Genomic DNA, 19,277 nt, shown 5'->3' with positions numbered 1-19,277 from the left:
GGAGCCCACAACAGCTGTGGCCACAGATGCCAATGCTTCCTTCCAACTTCTTGGGAAGGGGAGAGACTGCTCTGAAAGTGAGGCCCTCAGAAGATGATTCTGCTTTGGGAAGGGAGAGGGCTGGAGGTGTGGGTGGGCTCCAAGGCAACCAGGCAATGTTTCTGTAGTTGGGGCTCCCACTCTGTAGTCTGAAGGAGGCCCTAGAGGAGCAGGAAAGGGGCAGAGCTCACACCATCTTCATTTCTCTGGCCTGGACTTCTGGCCTGAATAAACGGCCTGAAGGTAGCTTGGGCATTAAAGACAAAGACACAATCTGGGTCAAACTGTTAAAGCAAAAACTCACAGGGTGGGACTTCCCTGGTGACTTGGAGGTTAAGGATCTGGTGTTGTCACTGGCAACAACTCCTCATTTGGTGATGTCCTAACCTCCAAGGACCACAGAACGTGACCTGATTTGGAGATGGGGCCTTCAAAGAGGTAATCAGGTCAAGTGAGGTCATTGCGAAGGGCCCTGATCCAGTGTGGCTGGTGTCCTCATGATACAAGGGGGGAAAGTGGACCCAGTCACGCACTTGGAGAGAACACATGGTCAGACTCCTGCTGCCCAAGGTCCTGGAACTACCAGAAGCTGGGAGGGAGGCCTGGGGAACAGATCCTCCTCTGCCACCTTGAGAGGGAGCCCGGCCCTGCCAACACCTTGAGCCAGGATTCCAGCCTCCAGAACTGAGGGGCAATCACTTTCTGTTGTTTAAGCCGCCCTGTTTGCAGTACTTTGTTATAGCGGCCCCAGGAAACTAATACTGACAGCAAAGGAAGTACTGTGGACAACTTATGGCTGGAGGCTGCCACTACTGTACCAATTTCAAATAGAAGTAGATGGAGAGAGAGGAAGTGATGGGCTGGAGACAGAGAGGGAGGTGAGAGGTCCCGTCAGATTATTTCGGGTACTTCAGTGGAAGTTTGCATCTCTAAAATAGAAGCTGACTGACTTGGCCTTTCTTGATCATATCTGATCAAGAACACATATCTTTTTTGTAATATTTTTATTTTTTCCATTTTAGTTGATTTACAGTGTTCTGTCAATTTCTACTGTACAGCAAAGTGACCCAGTCACACATACAAATACATAGTCTTTTTCTTACATCATCCTCCATCATGTTCCATCATAAGTGACTAGATAGAGTCCCCTTTGCTGTACAGCAGGATCTCAGACATGTAACTTTTGGGGAAAAAAAAAAAAAAAAAAGCCCTGAAATGATTTCTGCCTGTGTCCACATGGGCCTCTCATAAAAAGTAGAATTTTTAAAATCCTTGATCTCGTGGTATAATCGGCCCTTTAAATATCTGTTCATTGCATCCATAAAGTTGAAGCCTGTGCTCACATGACCACAAAAAAGAACATGGCATCCATCTTACCCTTTAAAACAAAACAAAACAAAACAGAATAAGCCGGCTCTCAAAGGATTTCAGAGCTGCCACAAGCAAAGTGTTGGAAGATGTACCCTTTGCTGGAAGGCAGAAGAGGTTTTTGCATCTCTTTGATTTTTTAGACCTATTTCAGCCCAAGTAGCATCCGCAGATCGAAACGGGGGAGAAAAGCCCATCTGTTCACTTTTGTGCACGCTGGGCCCGGGGAGCAGAGTATGCACAGGGGGAGCAAGCCAGGACTGGGCTAAAGCCAGCTCCTCCCATCTGCAGACAGTTGAGTGCATGCCCGATACACACACACAACAGGATATATATTTAGAAAAGAGAGCACTTTATAATTAGAAAATAATTATTACTTCGTTGGGCATTCTTTTATAGTAAAATCCATTGGAACCCTTTGCTATTGTGAGGCTTATAAGAAGCATGGCTGGGGATGCTGGTACAATAAGAAAACATGAAATATTCACACCAGCCAGCCAGCCACACATCTCAAACCAGACCTCCCCAGAACACAATGCCATTGGCAAGAAGTCATCATCTCTCTGCCATCCTCATTAGTGATAGACCTGCTGTGGAAAACGCAAGCCTACTTTAATGAGGGGTTCATCTATTTTTGTCATTTGCCCGTCAGGGATCCAATGTCAAGCCCTTCAGGAAACAGACTGGCTTCTATGTGTATGACCACCCTGCAGGCATCTGGCACAGAAGCCCCAGCTGGACCCACCAGGCCACCCGAGCTCAGTCCCAAGTGGAGTTTGTTGTGTTTATGGACCTCTGAACCCCTTACCCATACTGAGACAAGAGAAAAAACGTAGAGTCTGGATGTGGTACAAAACGATTAGAAAAATGCCCCAGAACAATGCTTTGGTGCAAGAGCTCACAATGCACTCCGGCTATTATCTGTGCGAGGAAAAACCACCATTTATCTCAGAACAGGAGGTCAAGGTTAGAGTGGCTGGACAGATGCCCACACAGCCCCACAAAGGCAGTCCCTGGGAGTGCTGGCTGGGACAAATCCCCCACTGCGGGCACCCCTTCTGTCCCTGTTCTTCCAAGTGTTTCTAAACAGATGAAATCAGATTATGATAAATAAGGGCACTTTGAAAAATAATCTAAGCATCTGTAAGAGGAGGAAGGAACAGCTCCATCCAAGCCATCCCACGGGCTGCCTGCAAAACACCAAATCTGGGAGAAAACCTTTTCCCTTCAGCTGTCTCTCCAAGTCCAAATTCAAAGCCAACGGTGGGGGGAGGGGGGTTTCAGGATGACTTTGACTTTTCATTTTGCACCTTTTTATATATTTCTTAAGATTTTTAAACATGTGTGTTGATATTGTTTTTATCATTACAAATTATGACCAAAGAAAGTTCCTTGGTCTGCTGAGAGGGTTTTTGGTCACACACACACTGATGTATATACACTCATTTCAATCAAAATGTGCCCTGTGCCTTTTTGTTATCATGGAGCTTTCTAGAACACCACTGCCAAATACATCTGTAGGATCTCGGTGGGGAAAGCAGGCTACTGGCTGCCTCACAAAAATAAATAAATAAATAAATAAAAGAGCCTTTTGTAATCTGTAGCTGGGGGAATATCTTCAGAAGAAAAGCTGGAGATAGCAGATTTTCTGAAAAAGATGAGCTATGACTAGCTGAAGTGTTTTCTCCTTCAGATCTCTAATGAAAACAAAAATTCCATCTAGGTTCTCTTTTTGATCTAAACCCCGTGCCCAGGGAGAGTGTGTTTTAAAGCAGAAGCAGCCTCAAGCCTCCTATTGAGGACCACCGCCCCGGAGCAGCTGCACACAGCCAGCATCTCGTATTTCTCCCATCACCAAGCTGCTGCCTCCCAGATCAGAAGCCGAGTGCTTCCTTCCGCTGACTGCTGTTTGACCTCCAGGTGTAGTCACTCCCCTCAACATCTCAGGACCCCCCTCTCCCTGTGGTCTAGACACCCCTCTTAAGGGTTGCCCCGGGCCAGCAGGCAGGCTCCCTGGGAGCATGATGGAAATGCAGGGTCACAGGCCCACACCCCAGACCAACCAAATCAGAGCCTGCATTTTCACAAGGAAATGGTGAGGGAGTTCATTGCCACTTTCAAATTTGAAAAAACTCCTCAGAGGAGGCCTAAGAATCCTCCCAGAAATGGTCAGGCAGCAGCTGAATCACCTTAAAGAACCACCAGTTATCCGAAAAGGCTCCAACCTGTAGGATCCTATGTGACATTCTGTATGAAGCAGAACTACAGGGACAGTAGAACATCTGGTGGCTACCAGGACTTGGGTCTCCGGGGAAGGAGGGATGAATTGGTGGAGCCCAGAAGATTTTCAGGGCAGTGAAACGATTCTATGCAATACTGTAATGGGGGCTACATGGCACTGTAAGTGTGTCAAAACCCTGAGAATGAGAGCACAGAGTGAACCGTGAACTATGGCCTTTAATGAATCATGATGCATCGATATTGGCTCAACTATAACAAATGCATCACACTAGTTAAGAGACTAATACTTGAAGGAAATAATGGAATGGGGGGAAGGGGCCATGTGGGAACTCCCTGTACTTTCCAGGCATTTTTCTGTACAAGTAAAACTGCTCCAAAAAATAGTCTTATTGATTAGACAGTAACAGCTACACACTGCTGGGGCCCAGCTGGAGACATTTCTCACACAGTTTGGGCTGAACTGTCTTTACAACGTTTCCTCTTGCCCAGTGTGACCTGCTGTGGCCATTCTGCTCCGGAGCTGGGCAGGACCCAGACTGGTATGCAGAAGACCCCAGCGGAATAGGTGAGAGGGGCTGGACCCCGGGAGCTTTCGTGCCCCAGCCAGGATCTGTACCCACCTTCCAGAGTTATCCCGCATGGGGCAGCCCTGGGTTTAGGGAGCTTGAATTTAGAGAGCAAAGGAGAAAGTGGATCAAACCCAAGTAGTACCTATAAGGTAAGGGAACAACCCAGATGCAAGTATTTTGTGCTTCGGTAGACGTATTAGGAAATTAAATTACTAATCCAGGGGAAATGTGGAATAGGGCACCAATTCCAAAGAACTAGTGTTTATGCTAATATATGCACCTTACGCTTTTTGTCTAAAGATGAATTTAATTAAACAGAACATTATCCTTGGATTGTGAAACACGATGGGAAATGGCCTGACGCTTCGGGAGCCCCCTCCAGCCACAACAGCAAAATCGAGTCTAGTGCAACAGCTTGACCCAATGAAGGGATTCACATTTTCTGTTGCTAGAGAAGCTAGAAGTGTCTAGAAATCCCAAGGTTAGGCATGGGGACGGGGAGGATGTGGGCTGTGGACAGACCCTGCTCAGGACCAAGTCCTTGACAAGACAACCACGTGCAAAGACACAGACACATGATGTGAGGTCACTACACCAATGCTAAAGGTGGAGACAAAATGGACTTCTTGGAGACGGACAGTTCAGTCTCTCCCTCGGTCTGGTCACAACTCCTGCTCCAAAAATCATCTCAGCGGGGACAGCAGGTGACGGCTGTGGAGGCACTTGGAGCACAGGCAGCTGGGAAAGGGGGTGATCACACGAGCCTCTGCAGCCTACGTGTTCCCTTCTGGGTGTTTTCAGATTTCGCCCCACAAGGCTGTGTGCTGCCAGATGGTGACTGTCCATTAACAGGACATGTTAGGTTCTCTTTTCCACTGGGGCCCCAGATGCCAGCTTCTTCACGGTTGTGGAGTTTGGCTGAATTTTGTTTTTCCCAATGCTTGGCTTCTTCGGTTTCTGGTTGTTGTTTTGAAGTGACTTCAGCCCCAGCATCTTACAATACTTGTTACACTGGTGTAGTGCTTTGAATTGATCAATGAAAGTCATGGAACAGTTGCCTTTAAATCCTTTGTACCTGTGAGTTTGGGTGGAGGGAAGAGTAATTAAAAAAAAAAAAAAAACAACAAACCCAGGACCCTTCACCAGTATTTTTAAAAATATGTCAGAGGGGAAGAAAACTGATGGTGTATGGAAAATAAATTTATTCCCACTTTAGGCAACAATGGCCACATGGTTGATACAACCATTGACAGAAAAAAAACAAAAAATGTGGAATGAAGTAAAGGCAAAGACCAGTGTGCATGTGCAGGAAAGACTAAAGACTATGATCAGACACGAGTTCCAGGTGCCAACAGTCCTACTATGTCAGCATTTTTTTTTTTTTTTTTTTGTATTTTTAGGACCGCACCTGCAATATATGGAGGTTCCCAGGCTAGGGGTCTAATCCGAGCTACAGCCACCAGCCTACACCACAGCTCACGGCAATGCCGGATCCTTAACCCACTGAGGGAGGCCAGGGATTGAACCCTCAACCTCATGGTTCCTAGTCAGATTCGTTTCCACTGCGCCATGCTGGGAGCTCCTATGTCAACATTTTATAACCCTTTTCCTTTCAGTCATAGTGACAAGTGCTGGACCATTGTGACAAAAATGAGATCTCCTGGTGATCTGAAAGACACCCCATCCCACCCGGAAGTCTAGAACTAACGTTGGGACTGGAAGAAATTGAGTTTTGACCTTTCCACTCATCAATGAAGGAATGTAGGCTGAGTTCTGGGGTCAGCCTGAGCTGACAAAGCAAGCGGGTGTAAAAGACGAGCCTCGGACACAGCCTGAGTTTTCCTCCCCAGGAGGGTGCTCTCGGGAGACACTGTACCTTCTCCCCAGGAGCAGAGAGTCTGGGCTTTTGACTCTGGTGGGCTCCTGGAGGGACCCTGCCGACCCACTGCCCGGAGTGGTCTCAGGGGTTGTTCTTTGGGTTGGGCCATTTCACATTCAAATCATCAATGACCATGTTCTCACACTTCAATCATGGGAGGTGGGAGTCCTCCTTGAGTAGACATGTCCCCAGGCCGTCAAGTCTCCCCAGGATCCAGCAAGAAATCTGGTTGAAGGGTTGCTGAGAGGGTGAAATGAGACAATCCATCCACAGCACCGAGGTCAGTGCATGACAAGTAGTGGATGGCATTCAATTAACATCTGCTGGGCTACATCCTGTCAGTGTTATAATGGGTACAGTGATAGGAGTGTCCCGTGGAAGGGATGCTAAAGCTGAGATGGAAGGAGATGGGCTTTGCCCGGTAAAGAGGGCAGACAAGGGTGTGCCCGGCCTACAAGACCACTCAAGTGATTTGCAGGGCTCAGTGCAGAATGAAAACGTGGGTTCCCTGGGCAGCAATTAGCAAGACTTTCAAGAGGACAACAGTGAAAGATGCCTTAAACAAGGTCCAGGGCCCGTCTGAGTGTGGGGCCCTGTGTGACTACACAGGCTGCCCGACTAGGAAGCTGGTCCTGCAGGTGTGAGCGAGGGCTGGCTGTATTTGATTCATAGGGCCAAACACAAATTGGCAAAGAGTCTGCCACGTTGGTATCACAATGAACCTATAACTAATATGATGCAAGAAACCTGGCCTCCTTCTTTTGCTGGCCGGAACCGGAAAGGTCAACAAACCCAAAATGAACGAGCTGGGAGTGTGTTTTTTCCTAGGAAAGCCAAACTGGGTTTTAAGCTGTTAAGAATGTGAAGGGTTCCTTTCATCTCTGAAGCCAAAACCCCAGGGAGCAGATCCATCCTGACACATTTGTTACTAATCCCACCTGCCCCCTCTTCCTCCCTGCAGGAGGATGCCTCTTCCCCTCAACCCCCTCCCCAGCAGCTCACAGTCCTTTTTCTGGTGAAAAATGACTGTTTTTAAAAGCCAAGCTCCCTGATTGAAGAAAAAGCCCAAGATGGGCGTGGAATCTAGCAGGGTAGACAACATTCTGCTGTCAACCACATTCTCCTTCCATCTCTTTCTTCTCCTGCAGGAGAACCATGAGAACAGCCCAAATAACCTGCCTGCCTCTCCTTGGTGCCTGAGCATCGCCAGCAGGAGGCGAGGCTACTGCATCCTGTGACTGTCAGTGGTGATGGAAAGCCTGATCCCATCCCGCTGTGGGGGGAGCCCCACATCTCACACGGAGTCCTGAGATTCTCAGGCAAACGATGATGATCAAAGGCAGGGGCAGCCTCCCTGTTTAAGCACGTTGGGAACAAGTCACTGTCCTGTCTCAGGCTGCCTTGAGGCTTGTAAACATTCAGACTTAGTCTCTGCAGAGAAAAATCACGGATTCACACTATGACCTCCCAGACAATTGACTAGTCACTTCTTGAGCCAAATGTGTGATGCTGCGTAACACATGAGCCCTTTTAGAATGATTCCCACCCTCGAGGTGGAAAGGGCTGAGTGTGGGCAAAGGAGGATGACTTCTGGGCTCCCCGATGGGTCAGTTCTCTTGAGTAGCCTCCGGGGGCCCAGATCTCTTCCCAGGAATCTAGCACCTTTCGAGTCTTTATGGAAAGCCAGAGTAAAGTGGAAGAGACTCAGGGCCAATTTTACTACAGATGGCCAAGCATGGGGGCAGGGAAAGGCCCTAGAAGTGAAGGCAGCTTTGCTCAGCCTAGGAGCCCCTTGCTCAGCCTCTAGCTTCCTTCAAGCCCCAGCACAAGTGCATTTTCATGGAGCCTCCCTGACCCCCTGACACCATGAGAAGAAATCTCTCCAACTTCCTCCCTGTATCTTTATGGCAACAACACCCACTTCTCAGAATGCAGGGTGTGCCTACCCAGCTTCTGTGGCCAGACTGTGGCCTCTCCCAGGACACTAATTTAGGCTCAGAATACCCGCCCAGAGGTGGCCTTTCAATAAAGGTCAAGGGAACAGAGGAAGGATGCTGGTTCCATCCTCAGCTAAACCTCATCTTGTCCCAGGGCATCTCCAGATCACACTGCTCAGTTTCTCCTTTCTCTCCATCTAATGTTGGACTCTCAACTGGGCCTCCCTGGCAACATGGGACGACCCTCCCCCATGCCATCTCGGGTGCAGACAAACTTTACCATTATCTTCAGAATTAAAATTTTTCCTCGTTTCTCAATTTGGTCTCTGACTCAGCCAGGGATGCTGGGCTTCTGTTTGACCACTTCTTCTCTCAACTCAGCCACTGCCGCTGCCTAGGAATAGGGCAACATCCTCTGTGTTCCTAGATGAGCTAACCCAGCCTTGTTCAAAGGACATGAGTTCAATTACACCAAGCGTTCGTACACCCAAGCAAAGCGAACATGTGCCTCTCCTGCTTGAGGCCCACCTGAATGCCACACGAGCCATCTGCCACCCTCGGGATTGGAGGGGACAACAAATCTAAAGCCTCATGGCATCTCTCCAGCACGGTCCCCTTGGCTGCCACGGGCCATTGTTGTTCTTGTTGGATGGATGTCCTAGGCTGAACAGTGCCCTCCCCCAAAGTCATGTCCTTCTCAGAACCTCAGAAGTGGCCTTATTTGGAAAGCGTGTCACCGCAGCTGTCATTAAGATGAGGTTGTACGGGAGCAGAGCAGGCCCTGGTGTCTGCATTCCTGGTGTCTGTTTAAGAGGAGAAGATACACACAGGGAGAACAGCAGATGACAAAGGGGGAAGAGGTGGGAGGCACACATCTTCAAGTCAAGGACTGGCAGCAACCTCTGGAAGGTGACAGAGAGGAGGGGACACAATCTCCTGCAAAGCCCCCAGAAGAAACCAAGCCTGCCAACACCCCGATTTTGGACTTTCTGCCTTCAGAACCGGGAAACAATACATTTCTATTGTGGTAAGCCACCCAGTTTGGGGGCAATTTGTTATGGAAGCCAGAGAAATCTAACACAATGGGAAAAAATAACCCTGCATGGAAACCTTTATCACACATTTCCATTTTCAGAAGCCTTGGTTCTACTGAATTTTATGAACAGAATCTTTTTATCCTTTTCTTCAAATTAGTATCATTTTCTAGCCCATCACTTTATTTTATCCTATCCATTCTCAGGCATGGAATAGTAAGTTGATTCTCCTGAACACAATCGGATGAAGTCTTTTCTCAACTATCCTGCCCCTTGGGTGGGAGTGGTGCATACACATTGTGCGGGGGCCTTGTTAAAGTGCTGGTTTGGACTCAGCAGGTCTGGGATGGGGTCCAAGATTCTGCATTTCTAATAAGGTCTGAGCTGATTCTGAGACTGTTGGTCCAGGGATCTCCCCTGGAATAAAAAGAAAGGAGATAGAGTAAAGCATGGCTGATCTCACATCATCCCTCTTTGACTACAGAAACCTCTTTATGTTGGAACACAGATCTCTTTTGCTCCTGACATTTGTGTGACACAACCTCATAAAATCACACTGTCGCAATCTGCTTTAGGAGGAGCTAGGAAGCTATTTCTACATCCTGCCTTCACGCCACACAAACTGAGTCAGCTTTTTACCATTTAGTATTATGCTGGCTGTGGCTTTGTCATAAATGGCTTTTATTATGCTGAGATATGTTTCCTCTATACCCACTTTGGCAAGAGTGTTTTTTTTTTTTTAAATCTTGCATCGATGTTGAATGTTATCAAATGTTTTTTCTGCATCTATGGAGATGATCGTGGGACTTTCATCTTTTCTTTTGTTGATATGGTGCATCACACTGATCTGCATACATTGAGCCATCCTGTGACCTTGGAATGCATCTGACTTGATCATGGTATATGATCCCTTCTATAAGTTGCTGGATTCCATTGGCTAATATTTTCTTGAGGATTACAGATTTATTCAATACTCAGTATGTGTTGTGTTGGAAACCATACTAGGCTGACTTCTTGTTCAAAAACAACTCCTCTTTCATGTTACTAATGAATGGCAAAGCCTTCCAGACTCACAAAAACCACCAGTCTACAGCATAGCCGGCTTCTCCCTCACTGATCATGGCTTCCCTGTGCAACTTACTGCCTCCGAACACATCTGGAGAGGGGAGAGGGCAGAGGAAAGCTGCAGAAACTTCAAACTGTGTCTTCATGGAAGAAATCACATTTCTTATCTAGCTCAATAAAGGACTCATTTAATGAAAACTGGGTTGGGCACCATATACAATAGCCGAAACATGGAAGCAACCTAAATGGCTATTGACAGAGGAAGGAATAAAGATGTGGTACACATATACAGTGGAATATCACTCAGCTATAGAAAAGAATGGCATAACGGTATTTTCAGCAACATGGATGGATCTAGATATCGCCAGACTAAGTGAAGTTAGACAGTGAGAGAAAAACATCATGTGATACCACTTAGATGGGAAATCTAAAAAAAGATACAAATGAACTTATTTGCAGAACAGAAACAGACTCACAGACTTATGGTCACCAAAGGCAGGGAGGGAGAGGGGGACTGGGAATGTGGGATGGAAATGTTCTAAAATTAGGTTGTGATGATGGCTGTACAACTATAAATAACAAAATTCATTAATTATTAAAAAGAAAGCTGAGCAAGAAAGACCTGTGCAGAATCCCCACACACTGGAAAACCTTTTAGAAGCAAGCCAGAAGCTACATAAAACAGAGGTTTTAGTTGGAGAGCCTTTCTGAAGAAAAGTGTAATTTATAAGGAATGACTCTAAGGACATGGAATGGAGGATGAGGAACTGAGATAAACTCCTAGCTTGGGGTGTGTGTGTATATATATATATATAAAATAAAGCTAGGTATAGGTGTATAAACAGATGGAATAGATTGTCAACTCTGTGTAAAAGGAGGGGTCCATTCTGGAACCATCTAGTAATTCCACCAACACCCTCCGTTTCTTCTTATCCATTCATTTCTTCAGTCACTGGGCACCAGCTCTATGGCACACATTGTAGAGGGATTAAAAAGGACTAATACGGTATGTGGCTCTTCTCCAGAAAGCTGGTATCTTGCAGGGGAAACAGGCCTGTGAACATAACTACATGATGCTACAGTAAAGGGCTATGGTAAACCCAGGGTTGAGATCTTCCCCACTGCCCGGCAGGTTGTAAGGATGTTCCCTGGAGGAATAATGGCTCTGGCAGGGGAACAGCACCGACAGATGTTCCGAGCAAGAGCAGGTGTCCTGAGGAGGGACGTGGCCAGAGGACATTTGTGCAAGGCTTCCTAAGCCCTGCTACGTCACTTTTCCTGTGGGCAGTCAGTGTTCCCCAAGATATGTTCCAAGGAACAAGAGTCACACAAGATACTTTGGAAAAATAATTCTGTGGCCTAAGTACCATGGAAAATGCTGTATCATCTCTCCCCCTGGGCCCTTGGGCATTCAAAATATACATGGGCTCTTTAAAAACCCGATGAATCTCACACTAAAGAAACTGCCTATGCTTATTCAAGTTGGGGTTGGCCCCAAATGAGTCTTGTTTTCACCTGACCACCTGGAAAAAGCTGCTGGAAAAGTCACAGGGCTCTCTGGAGTAGAGACGACATAATGTAACCAAACCTGGTTTCTAGAGCAGGTGTATCCTGAGACTTGTCTCCAAACTGACCACCTTCCCTTTGGACAGGTGACCTCAGCCCCTCAGCCCCAGAGACACCACGGGAACCCAGCCCAGCCCTCCCGCTTATCACCACAGCATCCGATGGTCACCTTGCTTCTGGCTTGTCCCTCCTAAGGCCACCCCGAGTGTAAATCGGGTTACGGTCTTGCAAGTGCTCCAAAGGCTCCATCTCCCTGAGAACAAAGCGGGCTCCTTCCCTCGGCTGCCCACTCCGCCCTTATCGCCGCCTCCACAGCCCCTCCCCTCCGGCCTCCGTTAAGCAGCAGCCGGGCTGCCTCCATGGAAACAAGCCCTGGCACTTTCTTCCCCGACATCCACCCAGGCTGGAAAAAACCAGACCACTCAAAGGAGAAAGAAGTGCAAGGGCAGGCCCACAAGCCTGGCTCCCTGGTCCTGAGGGCAAGGATGTTGAGCACCCCTCGGACTGGGGGTTTCAAGGGTCCCTGATCCAGGGGCTCTCTGATGTGAGCGCTGGGACAGGAGAGGGGGCCCACTGTCTATGGGTTCATTCTTGAGGCCATGAATCCCTTTTCCCACGGCTCTACAGGAAGCAGGCTCCTTCTCCTTAACATCTGAAAGGGAAGTTGGGATCCGAGGCCCATGGAGCAGCAGGAACAGGCCAGCCCCGAAAGAGGCAACAGATTCATCCGCTGCCCCAGAGCTCCGACTCCCAAAGCCCCACCCTCCGTTCACCTGCAGGTGGGGAGGGGGCCCCTCAGGTAAGACAAAAGCGCAGCATCCCCACTGAGGTTCCCCGTCAAAGGAGCACTGGGCTCGAGGCCAGGGTGGAGAGAGGCTCCATTTTCAGTGTGTTCAGGATGGGACAGTGTTAGCTGGGGACCTTTCTCCTGGGACAAGCTCCAAAATCCTCGGGGAGGGGCTTGTCCCCTGGAAGGTACCCCACAATCAGCCCCTCATTCTGTGCCTCTATAGGCTCCTTCCCTTCGGCCTTCAACCAGATATTTCTTTAGGACAAGCCCCCCAAGCCTTTCTCTAGCAGCACATCTCTCTTCAACCCCTGTAAGCCGAAGCCCCACCGCTGCACTGCGCTTCGCCTTCCTGCAGGATCTGTAACTTCTTTCCAGACACTTCTGGTCCTCACGAGTCCCATCCTCTCAGGCTCCCTTGATCCTGACCCTTGACCACCACCATCCTCACTGTTCACCGCCCCCCCCCCCCACTGTCTACCAGGCTATCCTGCAGGGGGTGAGCTTGAGTCCAATCTTTCCAGATCTTTCTGTTCAGACTCTGAATCTGGAAGACAAGTGACTAGGGGCCTGGCTGAGTCCTTCTGGTCCCGAGGGTAGACTGGGCAGGGATAACCAGTGAGTAGTGCTGGGGAGCAGGAGGAACCCCATGACTTCAACTCCGGTTGCTGCAACAGGAGCCTGCCATGCTATGCCCACTCTGTGAGGTAGGGCGGGGGCGGGGCGGTCCTGGCCGACTCTTGGACCCAGCAGACTCTGCACACACACACACACACACACACACACACACACAGAGCATTGGTAGTGGTGTTAGTCTCACCGAGACTGTGAAAATGGTGAATGTCCCCATCATGGGCCTCCAAGACCTCCCTGACGGAGAAGGCTGGCCAACGAAATCAGCCCCTGGCCAACTAACTCTGCTACATAATGGCTTTGCTCATTAAAATGGGGTGCAGTCTGCCTCCTAGGGTAGGTGACAGTGATGGCAGAATGGGAAGCACATGTTTCAGGGCTAAGTGCCTTTTCTTAGGTCCCTTAGGCCTGTGCGACTGGCCCTCAGTGAGAACATCTGGGATCTACAGCAACAGCAGCTTGCTGTGCAAAGTGCTTAAAGGGTGTCAGGAAATTCTGTTCCAAATCCCTTTGTTTCCTCCCCTCCGGGCAGATTCACACATTGCATTAAATCATCTGACCACAGTCACCACACACACAGAGAGCATATGAATGCTCCCCCAGCCCCAAGCCCATTTTAAGGGTGTGTTTCTTGAATAGTAGATCCCATTTCCTTCCACCCACAAGTTTGTTTCCGTCCTTTCTCTCCAGACACGGTGGTGTCTGGGAATTGTGTCCGGGTTAAGCATCCCAGGTGGTTGTCGCCCCCTCTGACTGCTTAGAGCACACAGGGCTCCATGGTGAGCTGCGGTGGAGGGCACAGCCTTTTTTCCAGAACTTGGCTGATGGAATGTGGGCATCTGCTCATTTTTCCTGTTTCATGGCTTGTAGGACATCACACTGGTGCCAGGAGTGCTGCTTTCTTGAAGCAGTTGTCCTCACCATGCCTCTGCCTTGATATTTGGGCTCTTATCACTCATGTTTGCCCTCAGTGGAGAGCAAACCATTTGTGATTCTGGGCAGGTCTCCTGAATTGGGTTTTCAAATCAGGGACGCCTGACATGGGCTATGCCTCCTACAAGCTCACTGTTTTCTCCCAGAGGTAGCGCTGTGATGCTGTCTGGTGGCCACAGGGAGGGGTGCCCTTGATGGCTACTCATATCGATCCTATTTTGGCCCAGTGCTTACAAACCAGGAAAAAATCTGCTCAAGGTACTTCTGTTTTTCTTCAATCCACTAACATGAAATGGGATTTTTAGGACAGACTCTAGCTGATAAAAGCATTGGTTCTGGTGCCCTCTGGTGGCTGAATTGCAGTATCACCATCTCCCCAGAAACAGCTGCCGATGGGGGTTAGGTGTGTCTCTGTAGGACCCACAAGAGGTGTACAACCCTGGTCCCCAGCCAGGTGTTGGTTTATACTGATTTGGTTTTATTAGGTTCAATTACAAATTCTCCAGTTATGAAATCAGACATTTTCCCTTCTCTCCTTCAGAGAACTCTAAACGGCCAATTTCAAATCAGAAATATGTTCGACAGTCTAGTTAATATCTCAGGGTCTGCCAAGAAAAAGGATTGTTTTCACAACAATCCAATTTGCCACACTTTGTTACAAAGTTTTGGTACTCAACATTGCTGAGAGTGTGGGAGTTGGGGGTACAGGCGATGCATTTCCGGACATATTTCTATTGCCTGGTCCCAGGAGAAACAGGACATGCTTCTGTTTTAAGGATCATACTACAAGGTAAAGTGGCATTAAAATGAATACATCATGAGTTCCCTATTTTCTTTTGTAAGATGATAAATGGTTATTTACCCTTAAAATCCTATCACACTTTCTGACTTCACTGAGCGAGAGAATAAGCCAGGTCTCCCTTACTGGAGAGTCTTGCAGCCAAATATATGGTTTGGGTTGAGACAGACAGAATTGTTTTCTTTAAATGACTCAATAACTCTTCTTTCTGCAAAAGATCCTGACCACTGCTGGCCAAAAAAAAAAGGGGGGGGGGCGAATCCTAAATTTGGGAGTTTTTCTCTTTGATTTAAATGTATTATTATTATTAAAGTAATTGCCTCCTCACTGTTTTCTCCCGTCTATGCCTGGGGTTCTTTCTAATGGGGTTAAAAACACATAGCACTGCCTATACAGAGCCCTGCTTCTTAGGACAGGGTGCCCGTTCCCCAGGCTTCAGGAGAAGGTGCAGCTCTCCCTTTCCGATGGGGATGGTGGAAGCCCGCACAGGCGCTGGCAGAGAGTAAAGAGGATGATGGCTGAGCAGTCAGTCTCCTCTCCTGCTCTCAGCAAGACCTCTGGCACCTCTGCCAGGCTCCAGTTTTTCCTTCCCCTACTCCCCATTGCTTCCCACCTGGATGTCTCCGCCCGTCTGTAAGCTGCCCTTGCCCTTGAACCCTTTCCAAGCTTCTCCCATTGCCTGGGCTCCACTCTGCAGCTTTGGTTTTCCCTGCAGAGTTTCTTTAATGGAACCTCGTCTCCTGTCTCTCAGGATGCCTCACTCTTCACGGTGCCCGCCTGTAAGCAGGTCACGCCTTTCCTTGCACCTTCTGCTCCTCATCTGGGAGGAAAGAAGGCCAGATGGACGGGCTTCCCAGGGGCCTCCAAAGGGATCTCCCAGCTGCATCCCCTGCCCCAGTCCTCTGATCAGAGAGGGCTCCCCTAACTATATCCAGTCTTTGGGATAGACCATGATGGAAGAGAAGAAAGGGAATGTATATGTATACATGTATGACTGGGTCCCTTTCTTCTACAGAATTGGCACAGCATTGCAAGTCAACCATACTTAAAATACTTTTTAAAAGAAAAGGCTCCTCTATCAGTTTTTTTTTTAAACTGATTCTAAGAAACATTTCTTTAGAGAAAAACAATTGTGGCTTAAAAGGAAACGTTTAAATAAAAGTTTTTGAAAACACAATGGACACGATAATCTAAAACCCTAATATCTAACATCTCAGATGCTTCAGAATTCCCTTCTCTTTCATCCTGCCCCCACCTCGAGAGGGGAGGCAGTAAGTAATGCTTAATAGACAGCATTTTGCACGGGGCTCTAGCTCTCAGCTCTAATGGGTGCTGGGCAGCTGTCCCAGGCCAGATAAGTCACATTAAAGCTGAGAACAAAACCAAAGGGATTGGATTTCTTTTTAAATTGGAAAGGGAAAAAAAAAATGGTCTGGGTTCCTGGAAGCTGTTAAGATGCTTTTAAAAGAAGTCTTAAATAATCACACTCTTAGTTGGTCTTAGTTTTTGAAACTTCTTGGGCAGGTTTCTGCTTTGTTTTGGTGGAGAGTTGTTTCAAATGATGGCATGGGATTGGCCTGCTCTGGTGTCCAGCTGAGGCATGGGGGGTGGGGGAAGGAAACTCATATTTATCAAGCACATACCAAGCTTCAGAAACCGGATATAAATGAATTGGGGGAAATAAAGACACCTCCCCCCAACACACACTGTCTCCATTCTGTAGATCAATGGCTTTGAGAATGTCAAGTCTCAGGTTCACAGAGCTGGTAAGATAAGAACCCAGCATTCAAACCAGATCTGGACAATGACTGAATTTATGATGTCCCACAAAGAACATGGAGCTTATAAAGGAGAGCTTTGACTTGGAATGATCTTCTGGTGTCCAGAAAAATCTCTTTCAAAAGAGGGGTACCATGTAATTTATTTTCAAATGGGGAAATTGTCAGGACAGATGACTAACTGGATGGAGTAGCGGGATGGCACATGTGAAATGGTACTGTCCTAGGCAGACCGGGAAGTACTGTCACCCTTTTCATCATGACCAGATAAGCCCTATGATACCGAGTAGCAAGGCTACCACTCGGGGAATCAGGAGTGGCAGGACCGAGATTTGAACCCAGGTCTTTCTCTAAAACCCCTCTTATCCCCACTCCAGCACACCCTGCTCTGGACGTGCTCTCTTCAAAAGCCCAAGGCCATGACCGAGTTCCCTGACTCATAGGATATTTAAGGCTCTGCTTGGCAGTGGGGTTGGAGCACAGAGACAGGTCTAACACAAAGTTTTATCATCCTGAGCAGATTGAAAAGGAAAAGATTCAAACTGCAGCTTAACTCAGAGATGCTAAGCTTTTGTGTAGTCGGTGAGACCTTTATGAATTACATTTCTTGATTTGATTACATTTCCTGATTTGGAGGGTCAAAGAAAGAGGGGTCGCCTTTCTCCAAGTCCCTCTACTTTTCTCCATTCTTCATTTGCTAATTGAAAGTCAGTACACTCGTGGATGCCCATGGTCTGAAGGAACCGGAAAGTTCAAGTACACAGGTTGTTCCCAGCCATTGAAGAGTAAGCTGCATTAATGAGGCCATTTCATTACCTCTGTTTCTGACACCTTGACATCTGGGGTTTTGCTAGCCTGGAAAGACCCTCTCCCTGGGTCAGCCAATTCTTAGAGGTAGAAATGGCTGGCTTTCGAGAATGCCTTTCAGAGGCCAAGCAACCAACAGCAGCCACTCCCACTGCCTCCTCATGGGGGTCTTGCAGTCTGGGCCACCGTCTACCTGCCCTCATGAACCCAGGGCAAGTACCAGGCACCCCGACACCCCAGACAGTCCCTCTGCCCTGAGCCTGCTGGGGTTTCCTGACCAGTCCATTCCATGCTCGCTTATCCCATCCCACCCACTCCTTCCCTCGAAAACCTCAAAGCTCTTATCTACATTTTCCCCTCCCGCCTGGGGAAGGGTGCCCTGACTCCTGGGAACTATGAGTAACAGATGCTTTTCAATGGCCACCATCAGCTGAGATTTCAGCTCCATTATTCCCAAACCATTATAAAACCTCCTTTTAAAGACACAAGCCACTGGCCCGTCCATTTCTTCCGCCTTATAAACAGTCCTAGAAACAGCAGCAGTGGGCAAAAGCCAGGTAGCTCCAACCCTGAACGTGATTTTCACCTCTGACCACAAATAGCCTGCCTTCTCCTTACTAATGGTGAGCAAAGCAGCGAGAAGGGGAAGTTTGTTAAAGAGACACCCGGTCAAAGGTTACCTCAGTGCCAACCAGGCACACCCCACAGGGAGCAAAGCAACGCCCTGGGTGCATTAGAAAACCACCACCATTGCCAACAACCGAAGTCACTAATCACAGCTCTTCCATAGCCATTTGCCCCTGCAACCATCACCATGGGAGTCTGGGAGCCGCCTAACGAATTTTTTGGTGAAAAAATATGGGGAAAATACCTTTAAAAATGCAAATTGAATTCACGGCACTCAAATGCAAATAGACGCATATTTCAAAAGAAGCTTCTGATCGTGAAGATACAAAATGTAGAAAATGGAATATTCCTCGTTAAAAGAAATCCCAACAACACTGGCATGTTTCCCCACCATGGCACTCCTGGTAGTCATTAATCTTGAAATGGGTTTACAGATTTCTTACTTGTTTCAAAGTTAGGAAACAAATGTGTTTCCTTGGGAGAACAAAGTCCATAAATATTTTAGGTATGTGAGAGAAGTGAACTGAATGCGGCCCAAGAACATTTGTGATCCACGGTTAGGACAAGAACTCTCCTTTGCCGGCCTCAGCCTAATAGTATCTGCCCAGAGTTGACCTGGTATGTACTTGACTTATTGTTTCTACTCACCCTTTAGCCAACGTTGCTATGCCAACGTCTGTTAACTTCATTCCTACACCTACAGGGAGAGAGAAAGATGGGATGTGTTAACCCGGGGCTCCTCAGAAAAGATGGACCATCTAAGCGCGGGGAGGGGTCATGCCAGCCCAGCATCACTTCCCTCCCTGCGCAAACACACTTTCCTACCCATTTCCATCAGCAAAAGCTGACAGCCTTTCAAATGTGCACAGGGGTGTTACGGGACTTTAATGGGGAAGGCAGGCTTCTGATGCAGCCAGTCAGGTGGGCGAGGAGCAGGGCCTTTGGTCCCACAACTTGTGCCCTTTATGGCTCCTGAAATGGTGTCCACTGTCCACCTGGTCCACCCCCTCTGCTGGAGGAGGGAGGCCTGTCGCCCATCCCATGAGATCTCTCCCCAGAAATGCTCTGATCTGGACTTAGGTCTGCTCCCTGCCCTTCATTAAAAGCAAAAACCCCTTGCACAAAGGGAGGTGGAGCGGGTGTGGGCTGGGCCGGCCAAGTTCAGTGAGAGAGTTCAAGGTGGCATTTGTTCAGTTCAATGCCAGACTCCAGACA

General features: G+C 48.1%; 1 protein-coding gene across 7 annotated transcripts in view; it reads right to left on the bottom strand.

Annotated features, from left to right (window-relative positions):
• Positions 1-4,504: 4,504 nt before the first annotated feature.
• ALPK2 (alpha kinase 2) overlaps positions 4,505-19,277 on the bottom strand; it is a 158,945-nt gene continuing 144,172 nt past the window's right edge. For 6 of the 7 annotated variants that reach the window (XR_014816133.1, XR_014816136.1, XM_001925970.8 and 3 more), the window contains 2 exons: positions 18,711-18,759; positions 4,505-5,292 (listed from right to left, as the gene is read on the bottom strand). Coding sequence is in view for 5 of the 7 variants with exons in the window: in XM_001925970.8 (XP_001926005.6) it covers positions 5,076-5,292; positions 18,711-18,759 (266 nt within the window). In the remaining 2 variants the exon portion in view is untranslated. Of the gene's footprint in view, positions 5,293-9,161; positions 9,485-18,710; positions 18,760-19,277 lie in introns of those variants that run through there. The other variant, XM_084977451.1, reaches the window with a different exon arrangement.

The sequence above is a fragment of the Sus scrofa genome, chromosome 1, assembly GCF_054392235.1.
Source record: "Sus scrofa isolate SSC_HxYL_T2T_F1_AM1 chromosome 1, Sscrofa_HxYL_maternal_Yorkshire_Landrace_v2.0, whole genome shotgun sequence".
In the NCBI taxonomy this organism is placed as follows: Eukaryota; Metazoa; Chordata; class Mammalia; order Artiodactyla; family Suidae; genus Sus; species Sus scrofa.
Note: the sequence above shows the minus strand (reverse complement) of the source record. Positions and strands in the feature narration are given on the sequence as shown.